Here is a 20,855-nt window from a genome sequence, read left to right on the forward strand (position 1 = left end):
GGGATAGCCACAGGGGTACTCTGCACTGGCTCCTTAACCCCCTTCTATCTCATCGAAATCACTAATATAGATGACAAACAGCAGTGCACACAGTACTAATCCCTGCAGTAGACCATAGTCAGAGGCCTCCAGTCTGAAAAACAATCCTCCATTATCCCCTCTGACTCCTTTAACGAAGCTATTTTTGTTTCCCATTAGCCAGCTCACCCTGGATCCCATGTGATCTCACCTTCTAAAGGATTGCCCAAGTCCAAGTGTAGAATGTCCACCACCCTTGTCTTTACCAATCCTGTGTTTCATTTGCTTCCATTCTCCAACCTGACCTTTCTCCACAAGCCAAGCCACAGAAGTAAATGGTGGCACAACTACAGTCACCCAATTATTACCTCAGAACAAACCTTTTGATTCCTGACTTTGTCAATGGACTCATCACTGTCTGCTTATAGAGAATATTTGAAAAGTAAAGACTATAGAAAATACCCGAATACCACAAAGGCTATTGAATGCAAAAACAAATTTATTTTGCAGGGCAACTGGGTACCCTTTGAAGGGTCTATGTGCTATAGAACACATTAATCAATCATCAATTCCATAGGAATTTCAGCAACTCGTCATCTGGTTAATCATGGAAACTGTATGCTGCGTAGCATCCTCTGGAGAGCCTCATTTCTCTGTAGGGCGTAAAGTGCATCTTCATACAAATGATTAACTGTAGTGCACAGCTGTTTGTGTGGCAGCCCTGTTCTCCTGCACATTACCACCGTGGCAACTGTGCAGAGCAGAAGGAAGAGCAGAATCTTCAAAAGCACCTGGCAGAACGAGTGCCTCTTCTGAGTTGTTGAGAGATTTCTGGATGAAACTGGTTCTAAAAGAAAAAGCAACATCTTTTTAAAAAAGCAACGTAATGAAGATGTAAACATCTAAAATAAAAGCAGAAAATGCTGGAGTTACTTAGGTCAGTCAGCATCTGTGAAGGGAGAATTGTAACTCCTCAATCAAGGTGATAAACATTTCAACAGATGACGTGTAACCGACATGAAACTATTTCTCTCTTTCTTCATAGATGCTGCTTAACCTGCTAATTACTCTAAACATTTTAACGTGTATGCCTGAATATAGCTTGCACATTCATTTATTGAGATAGTAGAGCTTTTCCTCTAAGCGACTCACTAGGGATGTTTTGGGGCCAACCCAAAGTATTGGCACACACTCCAGCATAAACACAGCATGCCCAAAATGCTCAGAACACAACAGAATAGAACAAGCCACATTCCTTCCTCCTTACACACATACACAGTCCTTTAAAGCCAAGAGTCAGTCTGTCTTCAGCTCCCAGCCGTTTCAGATGTGGACTCAGTTTGTACCTGGACATGCAGACACTATCCCAGTGGACACACAGAGGGGGTAGTATGTGTAAAGAATAGTGCTCCAATAGGCTGTGTTCACTGTTGTTCTGTGGGATGTGGTGGGGCTGTGATTAATCATTGCACAAAAGACACACAATCAAGACTGCCAATGACAGAAAGTGGAACCATTAGGGGACAAGTACTGGTAGTTTTAGCAAAGCAATTATAATGTCAATAAACATATTGACAATTATCTGGCGGGGGTGTTCAAAGACATTTTCAATCTCTCATTGCTAGTCGGTAGATTCCACCTGCTTCAAAAGGACAACAATTATACCCAAGAAGAACGGGGTTAGCTGCCTTAACAACTGTCAACCCAGTAGTTCTCACACCTCCGGTGATGAAGTGCTTTGAGAGGTTGGTTTGACTAGAATTAACTTGTCTCAGCAAGGACCAGGACTCACTGCAATTTGCCTATTGCCACAGCCACAATTGGCAGATGTGATCTCATTGGCTCTTCACGTGGCCTTGGATCACCTGGACAAAACAAATACCCATGTCAGGGCGCTGTTTATTAACTATAACTCAGTGTTTAACACCATCATTCCTACAGTCCTAATCGAGAAGCTCCAGTACATGGGCCTCTGTACCTCCCTTTGCAACTGGATCCTTGACTTCCTAACCAGAAAACCACAATCTGTGCACATTGGAAACAGCATCTCCACCTTGCTGATGACAGGCACTGGTGCACCTCAGGGATGTGTGTTCAGCCCACTGCTCTACTCTCTCTACACCCATGACTGTGCGGCTAGGCATAGCTCAAATGTCAACTATATGTTTGCTGATGATACAACTATTGTTGGGAGAATTTCAGATGGTGCAAGGACGTACAGGAGCAAGATATACCAGTTAGTTGAGTGGTATGCAGCAACAACCTTGCACTCAACATCATTAAGACCAAAGATTGTGGATTTCATAAAGGGTAAGATGAGGGAGCACACACCAATCCCCTTGGAGGAACCAGAAGTGGAAAGAGTGAGCAATTTCAAGTTCTTGGGTGTCAATATCTCTAAGGATCTATCCTGGGCCCACAATATCGATGTAGCTACAAAGAAATCCCACCAGTGGCTATACTTCATTTGGAGTTTGATACGTCACCAAAGACACTTGCGAAGTTTTACAGCTGTACTGTGGAGAACATTCTTACTGGCTGTATCATTGTCCGGAATGGGGGGGGGGGGGGGGGGGGGGGCTACTGCACAGGACCGAAATAAGCTGCAGAGAATTGTGAACTCAGTCAGCGCCATCATGGATACTAACTTCTTGAAGGAGATCTGAGATCTTCAAGAAGTAATGCCTCAAAAAGGTAGCACCCATCATTAAGGACACCGTCAGCCGGCCGGGTCATGCTTTGTCCTGATTCACAATACATAATTTCTAAGTGCTGAAAAGCTATAAACAATGGTCCAATAGACCCTAGGCTTAACATTTAATAAAACGTCCTGAGCTGATAGAAGAGAATGTAATTGAAATCTGGTGGCAGGATGACATCGAAAATAGGGGGTAGAGTTCAGGCAGAATTTTATACAGAGCACTGTGTACAATGAGTATTTCTAGGGACTAGTCCCTCAGGGGATACAGAGGCAGTGGAGGGAATGTGGCATAGGTTTTGAAAATAACTGTACATTATAAACATACATAAATGTATTCCATGAAACTTAAGTTTCTCTCTACCTGTCAAATCACCCATAACCATCTATGTTTGCTGGTTGGGAAATCCTGGATGAATTTACAAATTTACCCAGACCCTTTCAAGATTGTTTAATGTCATTTCCAATACACAAGTGTAAAGGAGAATGAAATAAATTATTACTCTGCATCCGATGCACCAAAAAAATAAGTTAAAGAACGCAATAATAATTTAAAAACCACAATGAATATAAGTACATAAAATAGCTTATACATATATTGACTGTATGACCAAATGAGTAGGCAGAGTGTCTGTACACAAGGTAGCTGATAGGAAATGATAAGGTAGTGGTGGTGGAGTTGTAGATATGTGGGTTTACGGGTAGAGGTGTTACTGCTTGGGGAAAGTAACTGCTTTTGACACTGTCCTGGTGTGACTTGGGTGCTGGGGTATAGATACTTCTCTACCAAAGGAGGCATATGACACTCCATCTGTCCGCGAGCCTACAGGTCACCCTCGCGCCGTGAGGCACCTGCTTAGCCCCCGATCAGGATTACATGAGGCCATGTGAGCAGATGGAGCAGAACGCAAGTCCTGATTATGCAACCACTGACAACAGGCAGTCAATCTCTGAAGAGTACTGATAATGACTGGGGTCATCTATCTTGTAAAGACACTGCCAGAAGGCAGGGTAAAGGGAAACCACTCCTGTTGAAAAATTTGGCAAGATTGATCATGGTCATGGAACGACCATGATTGCCCACATCATGTGACATGGCACAGAAATGGACAAATGAGTTCTGGCATGATGGCAGATAGGCTGGTGTCAGTGTGGCGGGCTGTTGTACAGCCTTCCTGCCAGTCGTGGTGCAGCATGCTAGGGTGCTCTCTCCTGTGCATCAGCAGAATCGTTTGAGTGTAGATGTACACACTGCAGCTCCTCCTCAGAAAGGAGAGGCTTTGGTGAGCTTTCCTTACCGTGTAGAATGTGTTTTAGGACCATGAGAGAAGTGCACCCCCAGCAGTTTGAAACTGCTGACAGTTTCCATTACTGTGCCATCAATGTAATGAAGGGCGTGAGTTCTCCTGAAGCCGATAACCATTTCTTTAGTCTTGCTGACACTGAGGAAGACAGCAGGCCTCGAGCTCTTCCAGCTCCTCTCTCATTGTTGTTGGTGATGAGCCCCACCATTGTCATGTCATCAGTGTTTGACTGTGCAGTCACGTGTACAGCAATGATCAACATGCAAACAGCACACAGCCCTCGGGGGCAACCGTGTTGCGGATAATAGGGGAGGAGAGCCTGTTGCTTAGGAAGTGTCATTAATACAGTCGATGATGTTTTTCCTTACAATGACCTTGCTGACCAGTCACACACAGTGGGGATCACTCAGACAGGTGTTCCTGAATATTTCTGTGTGTAGGCAGTCTTCGCCATCTTAATGCCCAAGATGCTGACCGCTCTGAGAGCTGTTCTGTTACAAACAGGAGAAAGTCTGCAGATGCTGAAAATCCAAGCAACACAGATAAAATGCTGGAGGAGCTCAGCAGGCCAGGCAGCGTCTAGGGGGGCCGAGACCCCTCAGCAGGCCGGGCAGCGTCTATGGGGGCCGAGACCCCTCAGCAGGCCGGGCAGCGTCTATGGGGGCCGAGACCCCTCAGCAGGCCGGGCAGCGTCTATGGGGGCCGAGACCCCTCAGCAGGCCGGGCAGCGTCTATGGGGGCCGAGACCCCTCAGCAGGACTGGAGAAGAGTAGAGTTAAAAGGTGGGGGGAGGGGAGAGAGAAAAAGGTGAGAGGTGGAGGTGCAATAAAGCGCAGGGATCCTGGGCTTTTAGTAGGGAGAGTATCTCTGCAATCAGCCAGGGCTGTGAATGACCAGTCTAGAGGTACCATCGTCTTCTACACACACCAATGTAGCCATCAACAGATGAGGCATTTCCTCCAAGACTACATCTTCTCAATTTATAGCGGAAATGGAAATTTCTTCCATCTATCACACGCAGTGACAGATGGACAAAATTGTTCCGCATTCAACGACTGATGATAAATTAGTTGTTCATTTTAAAGCCAAGTGTAGGATTTTTTGTTTCTAAAAAAAAAACAAGTTTGGATGCAGTTAACCATTGTCAAAACAAGTGCCTTCTGCTGTTTCTATGCTCATTAACCCTGCTTATTCCCCACCTAATTAAAACTATATTTATACACAGCAGGTGCAATTTGTGACAAATGTCATTTTACAGTTGCACCTGAATTGCAGACTACCTTCCTTCCTTCCATTTTCCACTTACTTTCCAACACACTACGATTGTGCTCCTTTGTCTCATTCAATCGTTGTAGTTTCTGTGCATCGTACTCCTTCCGGCGCCTCTCCTTCTCCTCCATTTTCTCACGTTTACGCAACTCTCGCTCCCTTGCTTCCTTAGCCCGCAACTCCGCTTCTCGTCGTTTCTCCATCTCTGCAACGAGACAGCCGCCTGTGAAATTGGCAGTTAAAGCCTTTGCTTTTGAGCTATTGTTTTTTCCATATCGTTTTCCCATCAATCTCAACCCCCAAAATCAGATTTTGATTCCAGTGTGATACTGGAGAGAGGCAACCCGCTGGAACATGAGATGTTAAACTATGGCCTTGCACATGTTTGGAAAGGACCCACGACCATTAGATAAAAAAAACAAACTTCTCCTTGTACCCTGCGAAAGGGCCACTCACTATAAAAACCAGTGACTTACTTTGTTTGCTGTTGCAGGGAACTTGCTGTTACTGAATTAGCTCCCAGATTGCCTTGCAGGTATTCAGCAAATCAAGGGACACGGAACTAGTGCAGGCAAGTGACACTGGGAAGAAAGATGTCATTAACTGATTGAAGTAGAAAATGGCCAGTCGCAATTTGAACAGTCGCAAGTAAAAGTTTGTGAACCCTTTGCAATTATCTGGTTTTCTGCATTAATTACTCATAAAATGTAGTCTGATCTTCATCTAAGTCACAATAATAGACAATCACAATCTGCCTAAACTAACAGCATTCAAACAATTGTACTTTTCATGTCTTTACTGCACACATTGTTTAATCATTCACAGTCCAAGCTGGAAAAAGTATGTTAACACTTGTATTTAATAACTGGTAGAACCTCCTTCAGCAGCAATAACCTCCACCAAATGTTTCCTGTAGCTGCTGATCAGATTTGCATAATATTGAGGAGGAATTTTAGACCATTCCTCCATACAAAACTGTTTTGGGTCATCAATATTTCTGGGATACCTTGTATGAACTACCCTCTTCAGGTCATGCCAAAACATCTCAATTGGGTTAAGGTCGGGACTCTGACTAGGCCATTCCAAAACATTATTTTTTCTTTTTAAACCATTCTGTTGTTGGTTTACTCTTGTGTTTCAGATCATTATCCTGTTGCATCATCCAACTTCTATTAAACTTCAGGTGATGGATCGCTAACCTGATACTCTCCTGTAAAACAAAGTAAAAAGTAAAATGGAGTACAAAGTAAATGGCAGGATACTTGGTAGTGTGGAGGAGCAGAGGGATCTGGGGGGTACATGTCCACAGATCCCTGAAAATTGCCTCACAGGTAGATAGGGTAGTTAAGAAAGCTTATGGGGTGTTAGCTTTCATAAGTAGAGGGATAGAGTTTAAGAGATGCAATGTAATGATGCAGCTCTATAAAACTCTGGTTAGGCCACACTTGGAGTACTGTGTCCAGTTCTGGTCGCCTCACTATAGGAAGGATGTGGAAGCATTGGAAAGGGTACAGAGGAGATTTACCAGGATGCTGCCTGGTTTAGAGAGTATGGATTATGATCAGAGATTAAGGGAGCTAGGGCTTTACTCTGGAGAGGAGGAGGATGAGAGGAGACATGATAGAGGTGTACAAGATATTAAGAGGAATAGACAGAGTGGACAGCCAGCGCCTCTTCCCCAGGGCACCACTGCTCAGTACAAGAGGACATGGCTTTAAGGTAAGGGGTGGGAAGTTCAAGGGGGATATTAGAGGAAGGTTTTTCACTCAGAGAGTGGTTGGTGCGTGGAATGCACTGCCTGAGTCAGTGGTGGAGGCAGATACACTGGTGAAATTTAAGAGACTACTAGACAGGTATATGGAGGAATGTAAGGTGGGGGGGTTATATGGGAAGCAGGGTTTGAGGGTCGGTACAACATTGTGGGCTGAAGGGCCTGTACAGTGCTGTACTATTCTATGTTTTATGTTCTAAAACGTATTGATACAATTTTGAATTCATTGTTCCCCCAACAATTGCAAGTTGTCCAGGCCCTGAGGCAGCAAAGCAGCCCCAAACCATTGTGCTCCTTCCATCGTACTTCACAGTTGGGATGAGGTTTTGGTGTTGGTGTGTTGTGCCCTTTTTCCTCCAAACACAGCAATGTGCATTTCTGCCAAACAGTTTGATTTTTGTCATTTATCCACAGAACATTGTGAAACATTCAGGTGGTATTTTGAAAACTTGAGGCATGCAGCAATGTTTTTTTTTGGAGAACAGTGGTTTCCTCTGTGATGTCCTTCCATGAACACCATTCTTGTTCAGTGTTTTTCTAATCGAGGACACATGAACAGAGACTTTAGTAAGTTCTAGAGATTTCTGCAGGTCTTTTGCAGAACCATGGGTTCTCTTTCACCTCCTTCAGCATTGCATGTTGTGCTCCTGGTGTGATCTTTGCAGGATGCCCACTCCCAGGGAGAGTAACAACAGTACTGAGTTTCCTCCAGTTTGTAGACAATTTCTCTCACTGTGGACTGATGAGCACTCAGGTCTTTAGAAATGCTTTTGTAGCCTTTTCCAGCTTCACGCATCTCTACAATTCTTCTTGTAACGTCCTCTAAAAGTTGTTTTAATCGAGGCATGGTGCACATAAACAGATCGTTCTTGAAAAGAGCAGGCTCTGTCAATAATCTGACTTAATGTGTCTTTTTTATAGGCAGGGCACCTCTATAGCTGACACCTCCAATCTCATCTCATTCATGAACACCTAACTCCAAATAGCTTTTGTAGGACCCAGAGGTTCACAAACTTTTTTGAGCCTAGACTGTGAATGCTTAAATGGTGTACTCAGTATTGATGCAAAGTACAATTGTTTGTGTATTATTAGTTTAGGCAGATGATGCTTGCCTATTACTGTGAAGATCAGACCACATTTTATGAGTAAATAATGCAGAAAAAGAGGTTCACTAACTTTTTCCTGCAACTGTATGTCTTTATATTGATTATACCCAAAGCAATTGGCAGTATTGTTTGAACCTCAAAATGAGCACTAGAAAGCTTCTCGTTGCCCAGAAATGAATTTCTTAATACACCTGTGCACATGGCACCTTTCAGTCACAACACCCAGGTAACAATGCATTGTTTAGGAACAAGGAGGCCTTAACCCTCACTAAAACATCAGGCAACAGCCTTTATCAACCTAGAAGGAGAGTCAGTAAAAAAATAACTCCCTTAAAAGCTTACATCAAATAACAAAGTAAAATAAATTAGACCAGAAGAATCCAGAAGTGACCCATGCATTATTTGATTATTACTGCAACAACAGGTTCAACGAGGCAATAATCTGTTACAAGAAGGAAGTCTTTATAAAACCAAGATCTTGCAACTGAGAGTGGTATTGATAATCACTGTACCACCCAGATCATACTGGTTTTTTTTAAAATAGGCACCCGTCAGTCTTATGAGACCATGGATTTGCGCTTTGGAAGGTTTTTCCAGGGCGCAGGCCTGGGCAGGGTTGTATGGGAGACTGGCAGTTGCCCAAGCTGCAGGCCTTCCCCTCTCCACGCCACCAATGTTGTCCAAGGGAAGGGCACTAGGACCCAAGCAGCTTGGCACCGGTGACGTCGCAGAGCAATGTGTTGTTAAGTGCCTTGCTCAAGGACACAAACACGCTGCCTCAGCTGAGGCTCGAACCAGTGACCTTCAGGTTACTAGTCCGATGCCTTGTCCACTAGGCCATGCGCCAACACCATACTGTTTATGCAGATCAAATTATTAGACTGCACATTCAGCTAGAATAAGGGAAATAACAATGCAGAATATAATGTATCTGCTACTGAAGGAGCAGTGCAGGGAAATGGTGATATGCACGAGGCAGCTTGCGAGGCCCAGAGTCCAGGTCTGTTCACAATGGCATCAAAGCTGTCCTTCAGCCTGATGAAGCATGCTTTCAGGCTTCTGTGCTCACACAATTGTGAGAGATTCAATATTTCTCTGCCCCCAGATCAAATACATAGCTGAGCAGAATGGTCAATAAGATCCCAAATAAGTCTATTTTTAATTTGACTTGAGAGCACAATAATAGACTTTGTCTTCCTGGTTAAGAAAATGAATAAACAGCTTCTTCAGTTTTATTTCCCTTCTAGTACTGGGTTACCAACAATGAGATTAGGTTTGACTGGAAGCCTCAGATTCAACATTTTAATTAAAATCACAAATGGAGGTAGATACTGTAGGGCTGGATGTGCCACTGATTTATTGACAGGAAACATACGGGCAATACTGGAATTGACTGCCTACCACTTGCACAGAACCTTGCTTTGTAGTCTCTCACCTCTCTCAACCTGCAACTGTCGCTGCTTCTCACGATCTTGTTCGGACTGAATGGTTTTCATGTATCGCAACACCTAAGTACCCAAAGGTAAAAAACAAAGTTTACAAGCTTTCTCTGAACTCAGTAAGGAACACCGTACAATGGTTGTCAAACATAGTTACAGAAAGACATTCTTATACAATGGGATACTGGTGTAACTTTTTCCAAATATTCTGTCCTCTTTCACCAAGATTACTGCAACGCAAGTTTGAGTGGTTAAAGCCGGTTAAATCCCCAGGGGCCAATGAGATGATTCACCCATTGCTATGGGAGACATTAATGGGGCTCTAATAGAAATGATCAAATCTTCTCGAACCTGAGAACAAATGTGTTTTGCTTTGGGATTAGCTTGGTAACATCAGTGGTGGGTAATCTATAGGAAAAAAATGAGCAATACTGCATTTTGTATAGTCTATATGGACTTCAGATAAGTCTTCAGGCTCCACATGGGAGAGTGTTAGAGCCTTGAGCAATTCGGCAAAGTGGATCTGAAGTTGGTTTGACAGTAGTAGTGATAGGATGCTGGTCGAGGGATGAGCTTGTAACTGGACATCAGTCACCAGGATTAGTTCTGGAACCCTGGCAGCCTGTACTGTGCATCTGATGTGAACATAGTTTAGTAAGTTTGCAGGTGATACAATGCAAAAGTTGAGAACCAGGTGAATTATCCTAAGTAGCACTGTAATTGGTGAAATCACCAAAAATTAAGCACCATTTTATTGTGTTCATAGGTTGAGTATAGAATTATCAGGTGGTCACTTCCTTAAGTAGGCAGACGACCCCTGAACTCCGTTCAGTTTTGGAATACCATATCGACAGATGTACTTAAGTTGAAACTAACATTAGCTGCACTTTGTTTGCACTGCTTCTCATCCAGGCAATCCCCTGCCACCTTCTTCAGTGCTGAATCGAGTGGGTTTCCTTTTAAATCCAACCATTTCAAGTTCTGTTTAAAAAAAGAAAATCTATTAACATCACTGTGAGACCTATTTAAACATAAAATAACTTGCTTCTTACAATTTACACTTGTCCTCCTGGGCAAGCAAAAGGTGCCACATTAACTCACCGCCATTTCTTCTTTCTCAGTTTTATTTTACTCCTGTTATGCAGTGACAATTGTTAAATCTGAGTAACATTGTCTTGTTGAATATCCTAACAAGGAGTAACGAAAACTAATCTTAAACTGTATTCATAAACTGAATCAAGGTTACATTACACTGCAGGAGGAAAGGAATTGTACTGTGCATGAATTTAATGCATTTCTAACATGAGCCCCAGGATTCCAATGAGTACTTTCAGCTTAGTTTTATCAATTCTCTAATAAGCCATCATGGCTTGCAGTAGAATCTGGACCAGCTAAAAAAATTAGCTGAAAAATGGCAGATGTAATTTAACGCAAACAAATGTGAGGCGTGGCACTTTGAAGGACAAACCAGGGCATGACTTACACAGTGAACAGCAGGGCACTGAGGAGTAGAGGGATCTGGGAACACACATCCATAATTCCACAAAAGCGGTGTCACAGGTAGACAGGGTCGTAAAGAGAGTTTTGACACATCAGCTTTCAAAAATCAATGTATTGAGTACAGGAGATGGAATGTTATGTTGAAGTTGTACAAGATATTGGTGAGGCCTAATTTGTGGAGTATTATGGTGCAATTTGGTCATCTACCTAAAGGAAAGACATCAATAAGACTGAAAGAGTACAGAGAAAATTTGCAAGCATGGAGCTGGGACTAAGGACCTGAGTTATAGGGAAAGGTTGAATAGGTCAGGACTTTATTTCCTGAAGTGTAGGAGAAATGAAAGAAGATTTGATAGAGGTTTACAAAATTATGAAGAGTAAAGATAGGATTAATACAAGCAGACTTTTTCCACTGATGCTGGGTGAGACTAAAGTTAGAGATCATGGGTTAAGGGTGAAAGATGTAATGTTTAAGGGCAACTTCTTCAGTCAGAGGGTGGTGTGCATGACAGCGTAAGTGTTGGATGCAGGTTCAATTTTAACATTTGACTGTATATCAAATCTCCAGAATTGCAAGTTGAATACCACTTAACAGAATCATCAAATCCAAAAACCTCTGAAATCCAAAATTTGTTTGAGCACTGACATGAGGTTACAAGTAGAAAATTCCACAAGGTACTGGGAAGGTTCCCAGGCAATGCAGACGTCTCTGTGCACCATAGACAGTTCTGAGAAGTGACCTCACATATGTAATAAACAGAAGTTAATGAAAAATAGGAAAAAAATTTGCATAAAATATAAAATGAAAATCTCAATTATGTATTGAAAGAGTGGATTTGTCAGCAGAGTGAATATTTTCCGCCCTAACAGTATGCTAATCACAAAACAAGCAAAGATCTATCACAATGAACTGGAAACTTTTTTGAGGATGTGACCAAACACATCGATGATGGTAGAGCAGTAGATGTATATGGATTTCAGCAAGGCATTTGACAAGATACCCCATGCAAGGCTCATTGAGAAAGTAAGGAGGCATGGGATCCAAGGATAATTTGCTTTGTGGATCAAGAACTGGCTTGCCCACAGAAGGCAAAGAGTGGTTGTAGACGGGTCATATTCTGCATGCAGGTCGGTGACCAGTGCTGTGCCTCAGGGATCTGTTCTGGGACCTCTACTCTTTGTGATTTTTATAAATGACCTGGATGAGGAAGTGGAGGCTTGGGTTAGTAAATTTACTGATGACACAAAGGCTGGGGGTGTTGTGGATAGTGTGGAGGGCTGTCAGAGGTTACAGCAGGACATTGATAGGATGCAAAACTGGGCCGAGAAGTGGCAGATGGAGTTTAACCCAGTGTGAGGTGGTTCATTTTGGTAGGTCAAATATGATGACAGAATATAGTGTAACGTGCTGTAAGGTTTCACTGATAATGTAATGGTTTCTCTGTAGCAGCAATGTTTGGGTTATGACTAGAGATAACAGGGTTTGGAATGCTGTTGTTCTTTCTTATAAGTCTGGAAGAGAGATTTTCGCGGTCTTTGGTCGGTGAGAGGAGAAGGAAGACGCACGTGGAGAGAGCTGGTAGACCATCAGACAGAGTGGACCAGGAACGAGGGCCTGAAGGTTGGTGATACTCGGTTGATGAATGGCCGTATTAATGAGCTCCAATGTGCACTTTTGACTTTTCTCTTAAAATGGGCCCTTTTTCTTTTTCTTTTCTTTACTAACCCTATATTCAAATTAAGATTTATAAAGTTCAATAAGTTAATAGCATATGGTGTACTGTCTGATATTTTACGATGCAGATTTGTAACTGGGCAACAAATCACGCAGCATCCATACAAACGAGATTCCCGAGTTTGGCGGGACCAGAAGTTGTCTTCCCCTAGATGAACACGTGCTGGCCGAGCCTGAGGATTACAATAGTATTAATGGTAAGAGTGTGGAGGATCAGAGGGATCCATAGGACACTCAAGGCTGCTGCGTAGGTTGACTCTGTAGTTAAGAAAGCATACGATACATTGGCCTTCATCGATTGTGGGATTGTGTTTAGGAGCCAAGAGGTAATGTTGCAGCTATTTAGGATCCTGGTCAGACCCCACTTGGAATAATGTGCTCAGTTCTGGTCACCTCACTACAGGAAGGATGTGGAAGCCATAGAAAGGGTGCAGAGGAGATTTACAAGGATGTTGCCTGGATTGGGGAGCATGCCTTATGAGAATAGGTTGAGTGAACTCGGCCTTTTTCTCCTTGGAGTGACAGAGGATGAGAGGTGACCTGATAGTGGTGTATAAGATGATGAGAGGCATTGATTGTGTGGATAGTCGGAGGCTTTTTCCCAGGGCTGAAATGGCTAGCACGAGAGGGCAGGTTTAAGGTGTTTGGAAGTATGTACAGAGGAGAGGTCAGGGGTAAGTTTTTTTACTCAGAGAGAGGTGAGTGCATGGAATGGGCTGTTGGCGACGGTGGTGGAGGCAGATACGATAGGGTCTTTTTAGAGACTCCTGGATAGGTACATGGAGCTCAGAAAAAGAGGGCTATGGGTAAGCCTAGTAATTTTGCAGGTAAGGACCTGTTTGGCACAGCTTTGTGTAGGTTTCTGCTGTAGGTTTTTCTACGTTTCTAAATTGCAGGCAATTGTGAACATTCAAGCAGGCTGGATGCAGAAAATTAAGGCACAGCATTATATTTTTAAAGATTTGAGGTGATAAAATGTCTAATCACCAAACAGCAGAGAAATTCATTGACGAGCTTGCCAAGATCATCGCTGATGAAAATCTAACATGCTGAATGGCTGCAACAGTGCATTAGTGTGATGAACAAGTATAAGACAATGACTACGCACCGCAAAGTCGGAAATGATGGTGATCCCAAGCTAACTTATTATAAGACCATAAGATATAGGAACAGAATTAGGCCATCTGGCCCATCGAGTCTGCTCCGTCATTCAATCATGACTGATCCTTTTTTTTCCCTCCTCCTCAACCCCAGTTCCTAGCTTTCTCCCCATAACCTTTGATGTCATGTTCAATCAAGAACCTATCAATCTCTGCCTTAAATACACCCAATGACCTGACCTCCACAGCTACACCTGGCAACAAATTCCACAAATTCACCACCCTTTGGCTAAAGAAGTTTCTCTGCATCTCTGATTTGAAAGGGTACCCCTCTATCCTGACGCTGTGCCCTCTTCTCCTCCTGGACTCTCCCACCACAGGAAACATCCTTTCCACCTCTACTCTGTCTAGGCCTTTCAACATTCGAAAGGTTTTGGAGAAGGAAGTCGGAGGATCAAAACGGGAGCGCCGCAGGAGCCATTTTGACTTTTCCTTATTCTCATCGGGGTTAAGAGAGGCAGGACTGCGCAGGCGTGTGACATCTGGCAGTGAAGCGGGGAAGATTTAAAAAGGAACACAGCCTTAAACAGCGGGCAGTGGAGTGAGCCGGGAGCAGAGTGTAGGTTTAAGGGCTTTGGCTCAACGGGATTAGGCGGAAGCGGGCAAGGCAAGGTAGGTTTAGGTTTCAGTTTTTCCTGTTATTTGAGGAAAGGGGAAGGCTGAGTGTGAGGGCAGCTTGTTGTTCTCGGTGTTGGATGTGGGAGGTCCTGGAGTCTCCTAGCCTCCCGGACATCCACATCTGCACCAGGTGTGCTCAGCTGCAGCTCCGAAGGGACCGTGTTAGGGAACTGGAGCTGCAGCTTGATGACCTTCGTCTGGTCAAGGAGAGTGAGGAGGGGATCGAGAGGAGTTATAGACAGGTGGTCACTCCGGGTCCACGGGGGACAGAGAAATGGGTCACAGTCAGGAGGGGGAAGGGGAAGAGTCAGGTACTAGAGAGTACCCCAGTGGCTGTACCCCTTGACAACAAGTACTCCTGTTTGAGTACTGTTGGGGGGGTGGGGGACAGCCTATCTGGGGGAAGCAAAAGTGACCGTGCCTTGGAGAGGCACGTGGAGACCGTGGAGAGAGTAAAGGGTTTCTACAGTTATATTAATAGCAAAAGGATAGTGAGAGATAAAATTCGTCCTTTAGAGAATCAGAGTGGACAGCTATGTGTGGAGCCGAAAGAGATGGGGCAGATTTTGAACAATTTCTTTTCTTCGGTATTCACTAAGGAGAAGGATATTGAATTGTGTAATGTAAGGGAAACAAGTAAGGAAGTTATGGAAACTATGACGATTAAAGAGGAGGAAATACTGGCGCTTTTAAGGAATATAAAAGTGGATAAATCTCCGGGTCCTGACAGGATGTTCCCTAGGACCTTGAGGGAGATTAGTGTAGAAATAGCAGAGGCTCTGACAGAAATATTTCAAATGTCATTAGAAACGGGGATGGTGCTGGAGGATTGGCTAATTACTCATGTGGTTCCATTGTTTAAAAAGGGTTCTAAGAGTAAACCTAGCAATTATAGGCCTGTCCATTTGACGTCAGTGGTGGGTAAATTAATGGAAAGTATTCTTAGAGATGGTATATATAATTATCTGGATAGACAGGGTCTGATTAGGAACAGTCAACATGGATTTGTGCGTGGAAGTTCATGTTTGACAAATCTTATTGAATTTTTTGAAGAGGTTACGAGGAAAGTTGACGAGGGTAAAGCAGTGGATGTTGTCTATATGGACTTCAGTAAGGCCTTTGACAAGGTTTCGCATGGAAGGTTAGTTAGGAAGGTTCAGTCGTTAGGTATTAATATTGAAGTAGTAAAATGGATTCAACAGTGGCTGGATGGGAGATGCCAGAGAGTAGTGGTGGATAACTGTTTGTCAGGTTGGAGCCCGGTGACTAGTGGTGTGCCTCAGGGATCTGTACTGGGTCCAATGTTGTTTGTCATTATACATTAATGATCTGAATGATGGGGTGGTAAATTGGATTAGTAAGTATGCAGATGATACTAAGGTAGGTGGCGTTATGGATAATGAAGTAGGTTTTCAAAGCTTGCAGAGAGATTTAGGCCAGATAGAAGAGTGGGCTGAACAATGGCAGATGGAGTTTAATGCTGATAAATGTGCGGTTCTACATTTTGGTAGGAATAATTTAAATAGGACAGCATGGTCCTATTACTGAGTTAAGTATTGTATGTAATTAGTTTTGCTACAACAAGTGTATGGGACATTGGAAAAAAGTTGAATTTCCCCATGGGGATGAATAAAGTATCTATCTATCTATCTATCCGGTAAATGGTAGGGCATTGAAGAATGCAGTAGAACAGAGTGATCTAGGAATAATGGTGCATAGTTCCCTGAAGGTGGAATCTCATGTGGATAGGGTGGTGAAGAAAGCTTTTGGTATGCTGGCCTTTATAAATCAGAGCATTGAGTATAGGAGTTGGGATGTAATGTTAAAATTGTACAAGGTAATTGTAAGGCCGAATTTGGAGTATTGTGTACAGTTCTGGTCACCGAATTATAGGAAAGATATCAACAAAATAGAGTGAGTACAGAGAAGATTTACTAGAATGTTACCTGGGTTTCAGCACCTAAGTTACAGGGAAAGGTTGAACAAGTTAGGTCTTTATTCTCTGGAGCGTAGAAGGTTGAGGGGGGACTTGATAGAGGTACTTGAAATTATGAGGGGGATAGATAGAGTTGACGTGGATAGGTTTTTTCCATTGAGAGTAGGGGAGGTTCAAACAAGAGGACATGAGTTGAGAGTTAGGGGGCAAAAGTTCAAAGGTAACATGAGGGGGAATTTCTTTACTCAGAGAGTGGTAGCTGTGTGGAACAAGCTTCCAGTAGAAGTGGCAGAGGAAGGTTCAGTATTGTCATTTAAAGTAAAATTGGATAAGTATATGCTCAGGAAAGGAATGAAGGGTTATGGGCTGAGTGCAGGCCAGTGGGACTAGGCGAGAGTAAGCGTTCGGCAAAGACTAGAAGGGCTGAGATGGCCTGTTTCTGTGCTGTACTTGTTGTTATATGGTTATCAAAGTTTATGGTGAGAAGGCGGGGGAGTGGGACTTAAAGGGAGATTGGATCAGCTCATGATGAAATGGCGGAGCAGATTCGATGGGCTGAATGGCCGACTTCTGCTCCTTTGTCTTATGGTCTAATGGTTTCAATGGGATTCCTCCCCATCCTTCTGAATTCCAGTGAGTACAGACCCAAAGCCATCAAAGTTCCTCATATGATAACCCTTTCATTCCTGGAATCATCCTTGTGAACCTCCTCTGGACCCTCTTCAATGCCAACACGTTTTATTAGATGAGGAGCCCAAAACTGTTCAAAATTCTCAAGGTGAGGCCTCACCATGCCTTATTAAGCCTCAGCATCACATCCTTTCTCTTGTATTCTAGACCTTTTCAAATAAACGCTAACATGGTATTTGCCTTCCTCACCATCAACTTGACTTGCAAGTTAACCTTCAGGGTGTTCTGCACAAGGACTCCCAAGTCCCTTCACATCTGATTTTTGGATTTTCTCCCCGTTTAGAAAGTAGTCTGTACATTTATTTCTACTATCAAAGTGCATGACCATGCATTTTCCAACACTGTATTTCATTAGCCTCTTTCTTGCCCATTCTCCTAATCTACGTCCTTCTGCATCCTAACTATTTCATCAACACTACCAGCCCCTCCACCAGCCTTCATTTCATCTGCAAACTTGGCAACAAAGTCATCTATTCCGTCATCTAAATAATTTATATACAGCATAAAAAGAAGTGGTCCCAACACCGATCCCTGTGGAACACCACGAGTCACTGGCAGCCAACCAGAAAAGGATCCTTTCATTTCCACTCACTGTCTCCTACCAATCAGCCAATGCTCTAACCATGTTAATAACTTCCCTGTAATACCATGGGTTCTTAAGCATTCTCATGTGTGGCACCTTGTCAAAGGCCTTCTGAAAGTCCAAATATACAACAGCCACTACATCCCCTTTATCTATTCTACTTGTAACTCCTCAGAGAACTCCCACAGGTTCGTCAGGCAGGATTTTCCCTGAAGGAAACCATGTTGACTTTGTACTATCTTGTCCTGTGTCACCAAGTACTCCATCACCTCATCCATAACAATCGACTCCAACATCTTCCCAGCCACTGAGGTCAGGCTAACTGGTCTATAAATTCCTTTCGCTGCCTTCCTCCTTTCTTAAAGAGTGAAGTGACGTTTGCAATTTCCCAGTTCCAGTACAACCATTCCAGAGTCCAATGATTCTTGAAAGATCATTCCTATTGCCTCCACAATCTCTACCACTACCTCATTCAGAACCCCAGGGGGTAGTTCTTCTGGTCCGGGTGACTTATGTACTTCTAGATCTTTTAGCTTTTTGAGCACCTTCTCTCTTGTAACAGTAACTGCACCCACTTCTCTTCCTTCACACACTTTATCAGGTACACTGCTATTGTTTGTGAAGACTGATGCAAAATACTCATTTAGTTCATCAGCCACCTCCTTGTCCCCCACTATTATTTCCCCTGCCTCATTTTCTAGAGGTCCTTTCTCTTTTATTTTTATTATATTTGAAAAAAACTTTTCCTAACCACTTTGATATTATTTGCTAGCTTGCTTTCATATTTCATCTTCTCCCTTCTAATGAATTTTTTTAGTTGCTCTGTAGGTTTTTAAAAACTTCCCAATCCTCTGTCTTCCCACTAATTTTTGCTTTGTTGTATGCCCTTTCTTTTGCTTTTATAATAGCTTTGACTTCCCTTGTCAGCCACGGTTGTACTATTTTATCATTTGAATATTTCTTCATTTTTGGAATACATATACATTCCAAATTTTTTAAAAAAATCCAAAATCTGTAACACCTCATCCAATGCTATCTCCTGCACACCTTTGAAATTGCATTTTGGATAAGGGGGAACTCAACTTGTATTAACTTGCAGGTCCAAGGAATTAATCACCTTCAATCTTAATTCATTCAGCATCAACCTTATCCTTGTTTCAAATTGGAAGCAATCTGTTTGCTTCTTCATATCTACAAAGCTCAAGTCCATAGTCTGCTGAGTGCCTAACAAGATTGTGTTCTATTAATCATTAAGCTGAGCTTTAAACTCCACACAGAGTTTATTGCAGAAATTACCTTCTCACAAAGATCCATTACTGAAACTCCATCAATAAAACCTGTTCAAGATTTTCTTAACAACATTCCAAAACCATCACCTCAAACACTATGGACCAATCAAAGAAAATAATGAAGACCCTTAAGAAAATAAATAAATTGAAGCACAATAAATAAATAACTGTGGTAATGCTCCAAAACTGATGATATGGCCTCAAAGTTAAAAGTTGCACTGAACTCGGAATTACCATTTCAAAAGTGTGCAGGAGACAGCACTGGATGGAGCTGGGAATATAATCCACCAGAAGGGAAATCCGAGGGAAGAGAGCGTGGTCCACATTGAGAACTGTGACTAATGGATATTAATTTCTGGGTAGGAATATATCCAGTTATCATATCCAATTGGAATTTTAAGTAACATTCCAATTGCAGTAGGAAAGGAATATTGTAGTCTCACGTAAGCACGAGTTAGAGCACCAGGTAAGATGACATTTCTTTCCTATGGGCTGTCAGAGCAGGCTCCTTACCTTGAGCTGAGCAAAGCTGACAGGCAAGCTGATCAACTTGTTGTTGTACAGGTCCAGATGCTGCAGGTTCAGGAGTCGCCCAAACTCTGAGGGAAGCTCCCGTAGCTGGTTCTTGCTGAGATCCAGTCTGACGAGATGTGTCAAGCTGCAAAACTCCGGCTGTATTTCATAAAGTAGTAAAACACGAGAGAAAATAAAATCACAAAATACAGACAACCCCCACAATCAACATAAAGATTAAATAACAGCCAACAATCTGAAAATCCTTTCAACAGTGTCATGAGATTATGTTCACCAAAAAGGATAGGCAAGGGAAAGATCACACTATAGACACCTAGCTACTCCCTCACCACACACCTTTTATTCAGCTTTCATTTCGTCTAAGTCTCTGGTGGGGGTTTTAGAGCTTACGACCATTCAAGAACATGACGACAGATGGACGGAACTGAGGAATAAGAAAGATATGACCCAACAGTCTGAAGGAACAACATTGTAAAGAGATCACAGACAATTGCAAGAAACATAAGGTTGTTATAGTAGATTATATTAACTTTCCACATATTGACTGGGGCTCCTATTTTGTAAAAGGACTAGATGGGATAGAGCTTGTCAAATGTATTCTGGAAAGTTTTCTTACATAGAATTCCCAACGAGAGTGTGCAAAACTTGATTAAGGTCGTTAGAGCATGTGACAGAAGTTTGTTCAGGGAAACACTATGTATCTAGTGATCTCAATGCCATTACTTTCAAAGTAAATACTCAAAAAGACAGGTCTGGTCTATGGGTTGAGATTCTAAATTGTAGAAAGGCCAGTTTTCATAAAGAATCTGTCAAGTGTAGACTGGGACGACAGGCGGTTTTTTGGCAAAGGTGTACTTGGTAAGCGGGGGGAAAATTTCAAAAGTGAAATTTTCAGAGTACAAAGGCTATATGTGCCTGTCAGAATAAAAGATAGAGAACCTTGGTTTTCAAGAGCTATTGAGGCGCTAGTTAAGAAAAAAAAATGGTGAATTACAGGAACAGGCAGGTAGGAACAAATGAGGTACTTATGTAGTATTCAAAATGCAAGAGAACACCAGAAAGAAATCAGGAGGGCTTAAAGACATGAGGTTGCATTACCAGACAAGGTGAAGGAGAATCCCAAGGGATTCTACAGATATACTAAGAGCAAAAGGATTACAAGGGACAAAAATGGTCCTCGAGATCAGAATGGTAATCTAGATCAG

At 42.7% G+C, this 20,855-nt stretch overlaps 1 protein-coding gene across 1 annotated transcript in view; it reads right to left on the bottom strand.

Moving 5' to 3' along the window:
* Positions 1–499: 499 nt before the first annotated feature.
* lrrc59 (leucine rich repeat containing 59) overlaps positions 500–20,855 on the bottom strand; it is a 33,619-nt gene continuing 13,263 nt past the window's right edge. The window contains exons 3-7 of the mRNA XM_073026611.1: positions 19,630–19,788; positions 10,482–10,586; positions 9,602–9,674; positions 5,327–5,494; positions 500–865 (exon numbers count right to left, since the gene is read on the bottom strand). Coding sequence (XP_072882712.1) covers positions 624–865; positions 5,327–5,494; positions 9,602–9,674; positions 10,482–10,586; positions 19,630–19,788 — 747 coding nt within the window. The 3' untranslated portion in view covers positions 500–623. The remainder of the gene's footprint in view (positions 866–5,326; positions 5,495–9,601; positions 9,675–10,481; positions 10,587–19,629; positions 19,789–20,855) is intronic.

The sequence above is a fragment of the Hemitrygon akajei genome, chromosome 22 (genome assembly GCF_048418815.1).
Source record: "Hemitrygon akajei chromosome 22, sHemAka1.3, whole genome shotgun sequence".
NCBI lineage: Eukaryota > Metazoa > Chordata > Chondrichthyes > Myliobatiformes > Dasyatidae > Hemitrygon > Hemitrygon akajei.